We start from the raw sequence: 12,420 nt of genomic DNA on the forward strand, positions 1-12,420 counted from the left end.
GCTACGTTAAAGGAGAATAGTTAATTTCCTCTCATTTTTGCCTGTATTTTTTGGTTCTGGTGATAAACATATGTACATTTATTACAATACTTAAAAATATAGAATAAAAAATAGGATTTTAAAGTTATTTCAAATAACTAATGGAAATAATTATTTATTTCAAGTAAGTACCCCCTCCCCACCAGTGGCAACCTTTGCCAAACCTTATTTCCTCCTAGTATTTTTCTTTGCACGGTTGAGAACATATTGCATATTCATTATTGCATCCAAGATTTTTCTTTTGACTTGCATTATATGTGTAAGACACCAGAATATATCACCCCATTATATGTGAGAGCCCGGGAAACAACATCCCAAAATCTGTGACTTTGGTATAAGGATTATTTAGAGCTGAAGACAACTGAGAAGAAGTAGATAAAAGAAAAGCTCTTTGCCCTCTTGCTATTTTCCCAAAAGCAGGGCATAAATTTACAAAGGTGTCCCTCTTCCGCTTTCTACCAGGGGGATCAAAGGTTGATCACCAGAGATGACTTCAGACCAGTACCAACCAGGAGACAGCACCAGATGAATCTGCATAATAAACTGTACTAAACAGCATCTATCTACCATACCATAGCCTTCCCAGAACTTGCTGCCCTTGAAGACTCAAAGTCCTTTTCCTTTGCCCTGTCACTTCACTAAAAATTGAACCGTTCTTTGTTGAAGACATTATATAAGCTGAAATTCTAAACCATATCTTTGAGATTTACTCATTTTCCCTGGGTATCTCCTATGTATACATAAGATATACATGTTAATAACTTGTTTGTTTTTCTCTTATTAATCTATCTTCTGTTACAGGGGGTCCTCAGCCAAGAACCTAAGAAAACTAGAGGAAAAATTATTTCCCACACCAACAACATCATAAGGATGTTCCTATGCCTTTTAGAACATTTTGTATACACAATTCTTAAGGGTATACAGTATTTAATAAATTGACTCTATGGTAATTTATTTAACCAAGCCCTAATTTTGAATATTTAAGTTGTCTCCAATATATTTGTAAATAAATCTTTGTTTGCATTTCTGATTTTTTCAGTTAGAATGCTAAAAGTGCACTTCATTGAAAATTAAAGTGATAATATTTACCTAGAAAATGTGTTACCTCCAGGAAGTGGTAAAAACAGGAAATATAAAAAGACTTGACAATTAAAGCATTTGCATGAGCAATCTTGCTTTGATATGTTCATTGTACTCTTGGAGCTTTCTAAGATGGCAATTCCATCATCTACTTTCTGGTTATTTCTCCTTTCAAACCCTAAAAAGAAAATCAGTCTTTTTATATTGCAATGTCTCCAATTCTCAAGTTTTCTTGGATTTTATCTCCGTATGCTGGAGTACATGCTCACATATTATTTTGAAGTGAGGTGTAAGGGTGGAGTCTTTGAGCCCTTATAAACCTGAGGGTGTTCCTCTTGCCCTCCCACATAAATGAAAATCTGGTGGACATGGAAATCTTGGGTAAAAAAATTCTCCCCTTAGAACTTGTGAAATGGGAGAGTTCCCTCACCCCACCTCCCCCGCACAGGACATGCAACAGGGGTGTGGCTCCTATACTCAAACCCCTTACGGGAGAGGGAACATGCAGACAGGCAGGTGCAGGAGCTGGGGTGAGTGCTTTTGGGCTCCGGCCCTGAGGTAGCATCTAGGGGAGGGTGTCTGTGACTCCTGAAGCCCCAGTGGGTACGTTACAGTGCTCCTTTAGCTCTGCTGTCTGCGGGTGGCTTAAGTGTTAACCAACTCATTGCCCTCCTGGTATCTGGATCCTTATCTGGCGTCCAGGAAGAATCAGATCACACACCAACTCAAAGGATGGTGAATGCAGGGGTTTTAGTGATTGGTGGAGGCAGCTCTCAGCAGGATGAATGGGGAGCTAGAAAGAAGATGGAGTGGGAAGATGATCTTCCCCTGGAGTTTGGCTGTCCCTCAGCTGATCTCCTCTTCGACCTTCCCCAGCTGAACTCCTCTCAACATTCGGATGCTCCTTCTCTTCTCTCCTTCTCTGCCGTGCCACTCTTCTGTTGCTCTGCTCTTCTGTTCATCTGCTTGTGGAGCCTGGGATATGGGGCTTATATGGGTACAAGAAAGAGGGGCATGGCGGGCCAAAAGGCAACATTTGGGTGTGAAAACATGAATGCCTGTTCCCATTTAGGGCCGTGGGTTTCCAGGTTTGAGGGTGGGGCCTTTGCTGGGGAACTGCCCTCTTCTATCCTGTATTTCCCTGTCTCCTGTCCCTATCACTTGGTAGGCTTTGCTTCTTTATTTTGGCATCTCAGAAGACAAGTCTGAGATTAGCATGAGGATTGTTCTTTTGTACGTATCATGCATTTTCAGCCCAGATGTCTACTGTGGCTATATTTGAAAAAAAAAAAATCTTTTTAAATGAGATTTGTCTAGGTGTTGGTCTCTTCATATACATTTCTTTTTCTGAGCACCTGATGGTCATGGTCTTCTTTAATTTAAATACTCAAAATTATCTTCAACTTAAGCAAGTTTTCTTCTATTACTGTTTCTGTTCAGTTTGTTCTGATTTCTTCATCAAAAACATTGATTATGTGTTGGCTCTGTATGTGCCATTCATCTTTTTTCCCTCATCCATTTTGGGCTTTGCCCTTCATTGATGCCTTCTGGGAGAGACTCTCAAGAGACTGTCATATCACTGATTCCCTTTCTGTAGTGGTGCTTGTGCTCTGTACTGCTTTTGCAGGCTTTTAATTCTGTGATTGTACTTTTTAGAGTTTATTTTAAATCTCTTATTGACTGTGGTAGACCCCACAAAGATGTTCACATCCTAATCCTTGGAGCCTATGAATATGTTACCTTACATGGTAAAAGGGACTCTGCAGAGTGATTAAGTTAAGGATCTTGCAGTAGAGAGATTTATCTTGGACTGTCCAGGAGGGTGCAATGTAATCACAGAGTCCTTGTCAGATGGAGGCAGGAAGAGCAAAGTGAGGAGACGGCAATGTGATGAGAGAAGCAGAGATTGGAGCAATGTAGCCATGAGCCAAAGAATGCTGGCAGCCCCTAGAAGCTGAAAGAGGCAAGGGATGGATTTGCACCAGAGCCCCCAGAAGGAAGCAGCCTGGCTGACAGCTTGATTTTAGTCCCTTAACATTCATTCTGGACTTCTGACCTGTAGAACAGTAATAGTACATTTGTGTTGTTTAAGCCACTAAGTTGGTGGCAATTTGTTATAGCAGCAAGAGAAAGCAAATACACTTGACTTTCTAAGTTTCTATTTTTGCAAGCTTTAAAAAACTCCCTTATCATCTTTTCTCATCTTTGATCTCTTAGTTAATATGCTCTGTACTTCCCTCTATTTTGTTGAGGGTACAAGCAGATGAGTGATAAATATTTTAGTTTTCTTTAGTAGGTATCTGTCAATAGAATAGTTTCTTTTTCTCTTGAGTATTATAGTCTTCAACTTTTTAATAGGGTAGAGTATTTTCTCCACATATTGTTCAAGTAAAAATTTCTATTGTTTACCTATGAGCATGTCATGTAGTCCTGGCATTTGTCCATCTTTAGTGAGTTTGGTTGTCCAACTGGTTGTTGCTGGAATCCTCAGCTCTGCTCTTATACTCAGAGCTGACCAGCATGGAGCAAATTTTTGATATTTTGTGGGCTTTGTTGATCTTTCTGTCTTTTTTTTTTTTTTTGAGGCATGGAATTTATTTTTATTTTAGTCTTTTGAAGCAGGGTCTTGCTTTGTCACCCAGCCTGGAGTACAGTGGCACAATTAGAGCTCACTGCAGCCTCTAACTCCTGGGCTCAAGTGACCTCCTGCCCCAGCCTCCTGAGTAGCTGGGACTATAGGTACATGCCACCATGGCTGGCTTTTTTAACTTTTTGTAGAGATGGGATCTTGTTACATTACGCAGGTGGTCTCAAACTCCTGGGCTCAAGCAATCCTTCTGCCTTGGCCTCCCAAAGTGCTGGGATTATAGGTATGAACCACCATGCCTGGCCGCATGGAATTTATTTTGATAGTTTCAGCAGTATTTGCTTTTTGTCCTAGGCAGACATAGTGAACGCAACACACATATACACAGCCAACTATTAAGCATTATATATCCATGACCATTCCAAGCTTGCTCTGCTAGCTACTAACTTTATATCCCTAGTCACTTTCCTTTGCCGGGAATTGTTGTCTTGGAATAAATGTAGGAAAAGTGATGTGTTTGGGGACTGCAGGAGATGAACCAACCCTGATCACCTTATAAAGTAGCTTTGTGAACCAAGTTGGGGTGGTGGTGGCGGGGCTTCCTCCTCTGGTAGGTCTGTGAGCCCATGTCCTCATGGCAGAGGCAAAGCAGAGATGAAGGAATAGAGACTGTCCCCTCCACAGCCCTGCCCTGCTCACTGTGCATGGCATTCCTCTTGGGCTTCACGACTTGGACTTCACTGGAGCTTTGGTTAGTGATAATTCCTCTTGGTTTCTGGCACATAGTTGTGCAGCATTCCTTGTTTTTACTGTTTTTGAAGGTTGGTTCTAATAATTGTTATTTCTTAAGCATTTCAATAGGAGTTGCTAGCTTTTGCCTTAGAAGTACAAAATTAGTGAGCTGAAACCACCATTGCAAAATTATAACTGAGACAGTGAAAGAAATCTGACCTAACCAACTCCACCTTGTGTCTAACCTATAAGCTATCTTTGTTCATTCCTGGGCACAGGCCCAATTAACTTTGGGAGGAACTTAGTTTATGGTTTACCTTTGAAACAAAAACAATAGCAGACCTTTCCTGAAACAAACCCCCTTCTCGCCTGGAGACTAGACTGCATTTGTAGGACTAACAAATTAGTCAAAAGATTATAAATTATGATTTAGGAGTCATGCAGCTGGAGGCTACAAGATTCTGACTACTCCCAAATTGCTCCTGGAGGTAATGTCACTATTGTAAAACCTAAGATTAGTGCTTGAGATATTTTGCAGACCCTGTACTTGATGGATCAGCGGGCACCACCCAGGTGGCTAAACTGGCTCATCTGATCTTGTGGCCCCCACCCAGGAACTGACTCAGCACAGGAGGACAGCTTCAACTCCTTAGGATTTCATCTTCAACCCAACCCATCGGCACTCCTGACTCACTGGCCCCTACTCAACCAAACTATCCTTAAAAATTCTGATGCCCGAATTCTCGGGGAGACTGATTTGAGTGATACTAAAACTCTGGTCTCTTGCACAGCCGGTTTTGTGTGAATTACTCTTTCTCTATTGCAATTCCCCTCTCTTGATAAATCGGCTCTGTCTAGGCAGTGGGCAAGGTAAACGCATTGGGTGGTTACAAGTTTTTTCTTCTTTTTTTTTTTTTCTTCAGCATAGCTATACACATGCTAACACTGTCAATGGATCAAAACATATTTGCTTTACTGGGTCACTTAGACTTGAAAGCCCAGTTAACAGTGTAGCTCCCAAGGAGGCACATGCACTTCATGTCTGTGACCCCTGGCATTCAAGGCCTGCAACATCTGTTGATTTGACAAGCTAAGGTAGTAGTTTTCCAACTGTTGCTCAACAGAATCCTCAGGCTTTATGCTGCTGTGTCCCCTTAAAGACTGTTTAGGGTGGGATTGAGTGTGTGAGGCCCTGAGCTTTGTATATCTCATGTTAGCCAGAACAGCTCAGTTTTCCTTTTAAACATTTATTTATTTATTTATTTTTTATTTATTTATTTATTTTTGAGATGGAGTCTCACTCTGTTGCTCAGGCTGGAGTACAGTGGTGCAATCTCAGCTCAATGCAACCTCCACTTCCCACGTTCAAGTGTTTCTCCTGCCTCAGCCTCCCAAGTAGCTGGGACTACAGGAGCCCGCCACCATGCCTGGCTAAGTTTTGTATTTTTAGCAGAGATGAGGTTTTGCCAAGTTGGCCAGGCTGGTCTCAAACTTCAGACCTCAGGTGATCCGCTCACCTTGGCCTCCCAAAGTGCTGGGATTACCACGCCCACCATGCCCAGCCCTGAACTTTTAATTTTTAAATAATTCTGGGTTTACAGAAGAGTTCCAAAGATAATACAAAGATTTCCCACATACCCTTTGCCCAGTTTGTCCCATTATTAACATATGATGGTGTCAGGCATCTGAGCCCAAGCTAAGCCATCATATCCCCTGTGACCTTCAGGTATACATCCAGATGGCCTGAAGCAACTGAAGAACCACAAAAGATGACATTCCACCATTGTGATCTGTTCCTGCCCCACCCTAGCTGATCAATTGACCTTATGACAATACTCCCTCCCCGTCCTTGCAATAACGTACTTTGTGATACTCCCCCGCCCTGAAGAAGGTACTTTGCAGGCTGGGTGCGGAAGCTCACCCCTGTAATCCTAGCACTTTGGGAGGCTGAGGCCAGCGGATCACGAGGTCAGGAGATCAAGAGCATCCTGGCTAACACAGCGAAACCCCGTCTCTACTAAAAATACAAAAAAATTTAGCCAGGCGTGGTGGCGGGCGCCTGTAGTCCCAGCTACTCAGGAGGCTGAGGCAGGAGAACGGCGTGAACCTGGGAGGTGAAGCTTGCAATGAGCCAAGATCGGGCCACTGCACTCCAGCCTGGGCGAGAGAGCTAGACTTTGTCTCAAAAAAAAAAAAAAAAAGAGAATGTACTTTGTGAGATCCACCCCCTGCCCATGAAATATTGCTCCTAACTCCACCGCCTATCCCAAACCTATAAGAACTAATGATAATCCCACCACCCTTTGCTGACTCTCTTTTAGGACTCAGCCCACCTGCACCCAGGTGAAATAAACAGCCTTGTTGCTCACACAAAGCCTGTTGGTGGACTCTCTTCATGCAGACACGCATGACAGACAGAACCATGGTACCTTCATGAAAACTAAAACGTTAACTTACTCTTAAATATTAAACGAAAATATTATTGGTTAACAGACTTAATTGGATTCCACCGATTTTTTTCCCATGAATGTGCATTTTTGAGTGGCTCAGTTATCTGTTTTGCCAGTTGTGCCCCATGTGAGGTTTTGTTTAGACAAAGAGTTGAATAGCTGCGTCTCTTCCCAGGTTTTCCTTACCTCCCCTAGTATATGCTCAACTACTGCTGTGTGGCCCTGGGGGAAAGGTACAACTGCAGCCTCTCTTCCCGTCATCTCAACATGCTTTCACATCTATTACTTCCTAAGCTCTCTATTATCCTTATGTGGTCAAGGGAAATTGAACAGATTTAAAAAACATTTTTGCTTTACAGATTGAGAAACTGAGGCACAGAGAGGTTGACTGACTTGTAGGTAAGAGTCAAATGGAAGCGAGTGTCCTCGTTCTCGGTTGACATTCTTATTCTCTCCACAAAGTCTCTAGGTGAGCAAAACATACCTGAGAGAGAGAAGCTGATCAGCCTCCGACTTCCTTGTCCTTGTACAGTCTCATCAGCGCCGATGCTTTTAAAAATCTGTAAAAAGAAGGAAAATGGGAGACAAGCAAAACAAGCACTGAAATGGATATTCACACTTCAACACAATCATGCTTATTCACAGTGATTTTACCAGCTACAGGCAACGAAGACAGTGATTTCACCGGGTAACTATTGATTAAGACAAGCTTCTAGCAAGCTAATGTTTTTCCCAGTAGTAGAGGATCTGCTAGTGGGGGTGATGGGTACTTTTCAGGAAAATGGAAATCAACAAACATAATTACTGTAATAGAAAAGACCCTTTGTAACTACTTATGCAAACAATGTCTTTTCACATTCAAATTTTCAAAAAGTATTTATTAAAGCAGGGCCTAAGGCACTAGAATGATAGGTCAATAGATGTTTACTATCGTAATTATAATGTATTTCCATTTAGCAAAGTAGAGTGTTGAACTGCTGCATCTCCACTTATTATTATTTAGGGATTTCCAGGAAACTGCTGGGGAGGAGCCTGAATGTGGCATTAAGCAGCTCTTCTGAGCTCTCTCTTAATTAATCAGTTGCCTTCCTGGGAAATTTCAGAACACAATTACTATATGGATTATCTGGAGTCTAGTAGGTATTTGAAAACAATGTTGCTAAAATGTTTTGTTTTTCATCATTGCTCAATATTTAGTAATAGGTTAATCAAAATAGCTAGTTTTTGCTCCCATTCTCTTCTAGGAAGGTTTTATTCAGAAATGATTTTGGGTATTTGAAGGTACTTCCTATTTACTTTTGCATGTGTTGTATGTTTGCAGAAAATAATTTTAAAACTCTGGGTATTAAGCAAATCCACAGTGTCCATTTTTTAGAAGATAATCTGTACTAGGAAGAGAAAAATGAAAATATCTGTAATCTCTTGTTCAGAGTCTCATTATTTGTAGGTTGCGTGGGTTCAGTCTTTTTCTTTCTTCTCTTAGTATTCTTGATGCTGTATAGGTTGTGACTGGATATTCACATCAACCTGCCTGATATGAGACCAGGAGTAATGACTGGGCATCCCAGGGCTCACACTTCAGCCAGGTGGAGTACAAAGGGATTATTATTCATCTTTTCACACTGAAGCAGGTGCCCCTGGTGAGCCTGTGAGCTTGGCTGCAGCTTGTGGACAAATCTTGGTATGATTGCCCTGAGGCCCAACTGTGATGTTCATCTCAGGGATCCTGGGCTGTTCAGCAGAGGGAGCCAACCAATGGAGTGACATATGGAATGGCCAGGCCTGAACCAGGCCAGATAAGAGACTGTCAAACTCTTTGACACATATCTGTCCCTTAGAGTCTCATTTGATAAGAATCAGAGTAAAACATGGCCAGGATTGGTGAGTCAAAACTCTCATAGGTCCTGAGATGTTATGAAAACTTGAAACTTACATTTGTCTTAAAGCTGCCCTTGCAAAATTATGACTGAGACGTGAAAGAGATCTAACTTAACTGATTCCATCTTGCTTCTAACCTCCAAGCTGTCCTTGTTCATTCCTGGGCATAGGCTGAACTAACTTCAGGAGAAATGTAGTTTATAGTTTATAGTTTAAACAAAGATGGTAATAGTTCTTTCCCAAAGCAGACCTCCTTCTTGCCAGGAGACTAGATTGCCTTTGTAGGACTAACATTAGCTACAAGGTTAGAAATTATGGTTTAGGAGTCATGCAGCTGGAGGCTACAAGATTCTGGCCCTCCCTAAACTGCTCCTGAGATCAGTGTTTGAGCTATTTCACAGACCCCGCACTTGATGGATCAGTTGGCACCACCAAGATCAACAAACTGGCTTGTCTGATCTTGTGGCCCCCACCCAGGAACTGACTCACTGCCAGAAGACGGCTCCGACTCCCTATGATTTCATCTCTGACCAATCAGCATTCCTGGCTCACTAGCTTCCACCTCCCCACCCCCTACCCCACCCCTTCCCACCAAGTTATCCTTAAAAACTCTGTTTCCTGAATGCTCAGGGAGATGGATTTGAGTAATAATAAAACTCTGGTCTCCCACACAGTTGGCTCTGCGTGAATTACTCTTTCTCTATTGCAATTCCCCTGTCTTGATGAATTGGCTCTGCCTAGGCAGTGGGCAAGGTGCACCCTTTGGGCAGTTACAGTCTCATTGGAATTCCTCCCTCAGGAAACTGACTCTCAGGTGAGAGACTGAAACTCACCAGATGCCCAGATCTAGACCAATGGATGCCAGACCACTTATTCGTCTACCTTAGTTCCTTAGACTCCTCGTTTGTTCCTCTTTTACATTCCTTCCCTGATATATAAACCCCAATTTTAGTTGGTCAAGGAGATGAATTTGAAACTTAACTCCTATTCTCCCAGTTAACATCACCCAAATAAAAAGCCTTCTTTCCTGGCAATACTCACTGTCTCAGTGATTGGCTTTCTATGCATGGAGCAATATAGAACAAATCCCTGGCATTTTGATAACAATTAGCCTTCTTCACATCAGAGGGCCCTCTCCTTCCTCCTTTCTGTTTGTTATTCCCATCGATGGCTGACACTAAGAAATGGAAATCAGCCATCAGTTCAGAGACCACATCCTCAGGCTAGACCACGCTCTTCTTAACTCTGAAGGTGGCCAGTCCTCATGGCATAATCAGGGCTTCCAAATTCCTTAATGCTGTGGACTTTTCTTCTCTTGCAAGCCTGTGCCTGGACATGGCTGTGGGAGACCTCTGCATGCTGACCACCCCTCCTCACAGTGCTATACTGCACCACCAGGACAATTAACAATCAATGGCTAAAGCCTCTGGTTCCTAATTCTAATTTTTTTTTTTTTTTTTGAGACGGAGTCTTACTCTGTGCCCCAGGCTGGAGTGCAGTAGTGCGATCTCGGCTCACTGCAAGCTCTGCCCTCCAGGTTCACACCATTCTCCTGCCTCAGCCTACCGAGTAGCTGGGACTACAGGCGCTTGCTACCACGCCCGGCTAGTTTTTTTGTATTTTTTTAGTAGAGACGGGGTTTCACGGTGTTAGCCAGGATGGTCTCGATCTCCTGACCTTGTGATCCGCCCGCCTTGGCCTCCCAAAGTGCTGGGATTACAGTCTTGAGCCACCGCGCCCGGCCCCTAATTCTAATTTTAAAATGTCCACCCCAAGCTTGTCTCTTTCTAAGAATATAAGTTCTTTAGGGGAACAATAGAAACTATCATTTTAATAATTATGCTTTATAGAATTATAAGTATAGAGTATGTGCATTCCAATGTATATTTTTATAAAGGTATAGGATTAAACTGCATATTTCATGCTAAGCTGAAATGAGCTGAAACATGCAGTGATAACAAAGGATGGTACATTTATTCCTTCCTTTTTAAGCATACATATTTTGGTTCTTCATATTTAAATATTCCTCTGCTGGCATTCAGAGTATTTACAAAGAAGCCTCTTCATCTTTATTGCATCAAAAACAGGTCTGTAGATGAAAAAAAAAGAAGAAAAGGTATATTTTCTAAAAGCTACTAAGCTCAGTGGGGAGACACATCACTTAAGTCTCCATAAAATTCTACCTAAATTCTTGGAGTTTTACTACCATCATTTACGAAGTCATCTAAGCACCACACTGATGATACAAAAATGGAGGGAATGGTAGCCATAATAAACATTTTCCAGGAAGTAAAAATGTTTGCCCAGTCTTAGGGAGCTTGACATCCTGACTTCTTGCTTGAGATGCGTTGCACAAGCATGTTTGACGTTGAGAAATGTGCTGTACTCACAGACAGACTCTTTACAGTTTATTGACTGTGAAAATGATGTGAAGATTCAGCCCAAATAGTTTCACCCTGGAGCAACCTGAGGCTGCAGGCCTGTCAGGGAGATGGCTTGTCTTCTCAGGGCTGACAAGCTCCCTTCGCTCTGAGGCTTGTCTGATGCCTGACTGCCGTTCCAACTGCTTGGTGCTGGGTCCTGCTGCCCCTCTCTCTCTGACGAAGCTCTGGCAGTTTCACTGTGTATGTCTTGCACCCAAATGTTTCCACAACAGAGCCTACTTGGCAAATGGTTTAACAGATTCCAAACTGAATCTGTTGTGGGGTGTAGAAGATTCTGCAGGGTATTGAGAAGCTCTTGGAGTTAAATAAGGGCTTTGAGGTTAATTCAGATGCCTCTCTCTCCTACTCTCATTCTCATTTTCTCTTTACAATTGCCTTTTGAAAAGTTGTAAATATAAATTCACACCACTGTTGCACACCCCTAAAACTGCAATTCAGTAAAAGAGTGTGACGATCAGCTCTTTTCACCCTGGCAGGGGATCTTCTGTTTCAGCAGTCCGGAAACTATGGCTCGGTTGACAGGGCTCCCTCGGCCTTTACTCTCCAGCATGTTATTCAAATTTTACCCTTTCTTTGCACAGTATCACTGCATGAAAGATGAGGTGGTTTGCTAAAAATACACAGCAGCATCTAATCACACAGTCATATATGTGTGTTGACCTATATCCCAGGTCTTCCAGCCTCCCAGGACATCAGGGCTTCTCAGACAGGCCCCTTCTGTTCCCAGAGGTAAGCAGCTATGCCCAGGGGCAAGGGTGCCTGCCTGGGAACATTATTTTACTCAACATTTTGAGTAAAATTATTTTTATTTTAAGAACAAATATGAAGAAATGCCAAATGACTGAATGCCAAATGAGCATGCATTTGGAAGGTAAAGCAAGAGATTTCAAAGAACTTTCTAAGCTGCCTCCTGGAATGGCCCAGACCTGGGTTTACTTCCTTTGGGTAAAAGCTAGGGCTGCTCCCGTTACTGCACATGGCATTTCCAATAGGAGTGTGGCCACGTTATGCTCAGTTCTGATGTGATAACTCCATTTACATACCCACAATTATTCTCAAGTAATTACAGAATTATTTCCCCTAAACATGCTGACAAGGTTTGTTTTAGTTATAGAACAATTACATTGACAAGGAGGCGGAGATTGAAATTCATTATGTCACTGAGTCTTATTCATCTGGCCCAGAAAACTTTGATTTGCTTGTAAATGAA

At 42.3% G+C, this 12,420-nt stretch overlaps 1 protein-coding gene across 20 annotated transcripts in view; it reads right to left on the reverse strand.

Annotated features, from left to right (window-relative positions):
• HECW1 (HECT, C2 and WW domain containing E3 ubiquitin protein ligase 1) overlaps window positions 1-12,420 on the reverse strand; it is a 464,113-nt gene that overhangs the window by 160,866 nt on the left and 290,827 nt on the right. For all 20 annotated transcript variants that reach the window (XM_065542077.1, XM_074035183.1, XM_074035186.1 and 17 more), the window contains one exon: window positions 7,373-7,448. In XM_065542077.1, coding sequence (XP_065398149.1) covers window positions 7,373-7,448 — 76 coding nt within the window. The remainder of the gene's footprint in view (window positions 1-7,372; window positions 7,449-12,420) is intronic.

Source organism: Macaca fascicularis, chromosome 3 (genome assembly GCF_037993035.2).
Source record: "Macaca fascicularis isolate 582-1 chromosome 3, T2T-MFA8v1.1".
In the NCBI taxonomy this organism is placed as follows: domain Eukaryota; kingdom Metazoa; phylum Chordata; class Mammalia; order Primates; family Cercopithecidae; genus Macaca; species Macaca fascicularis.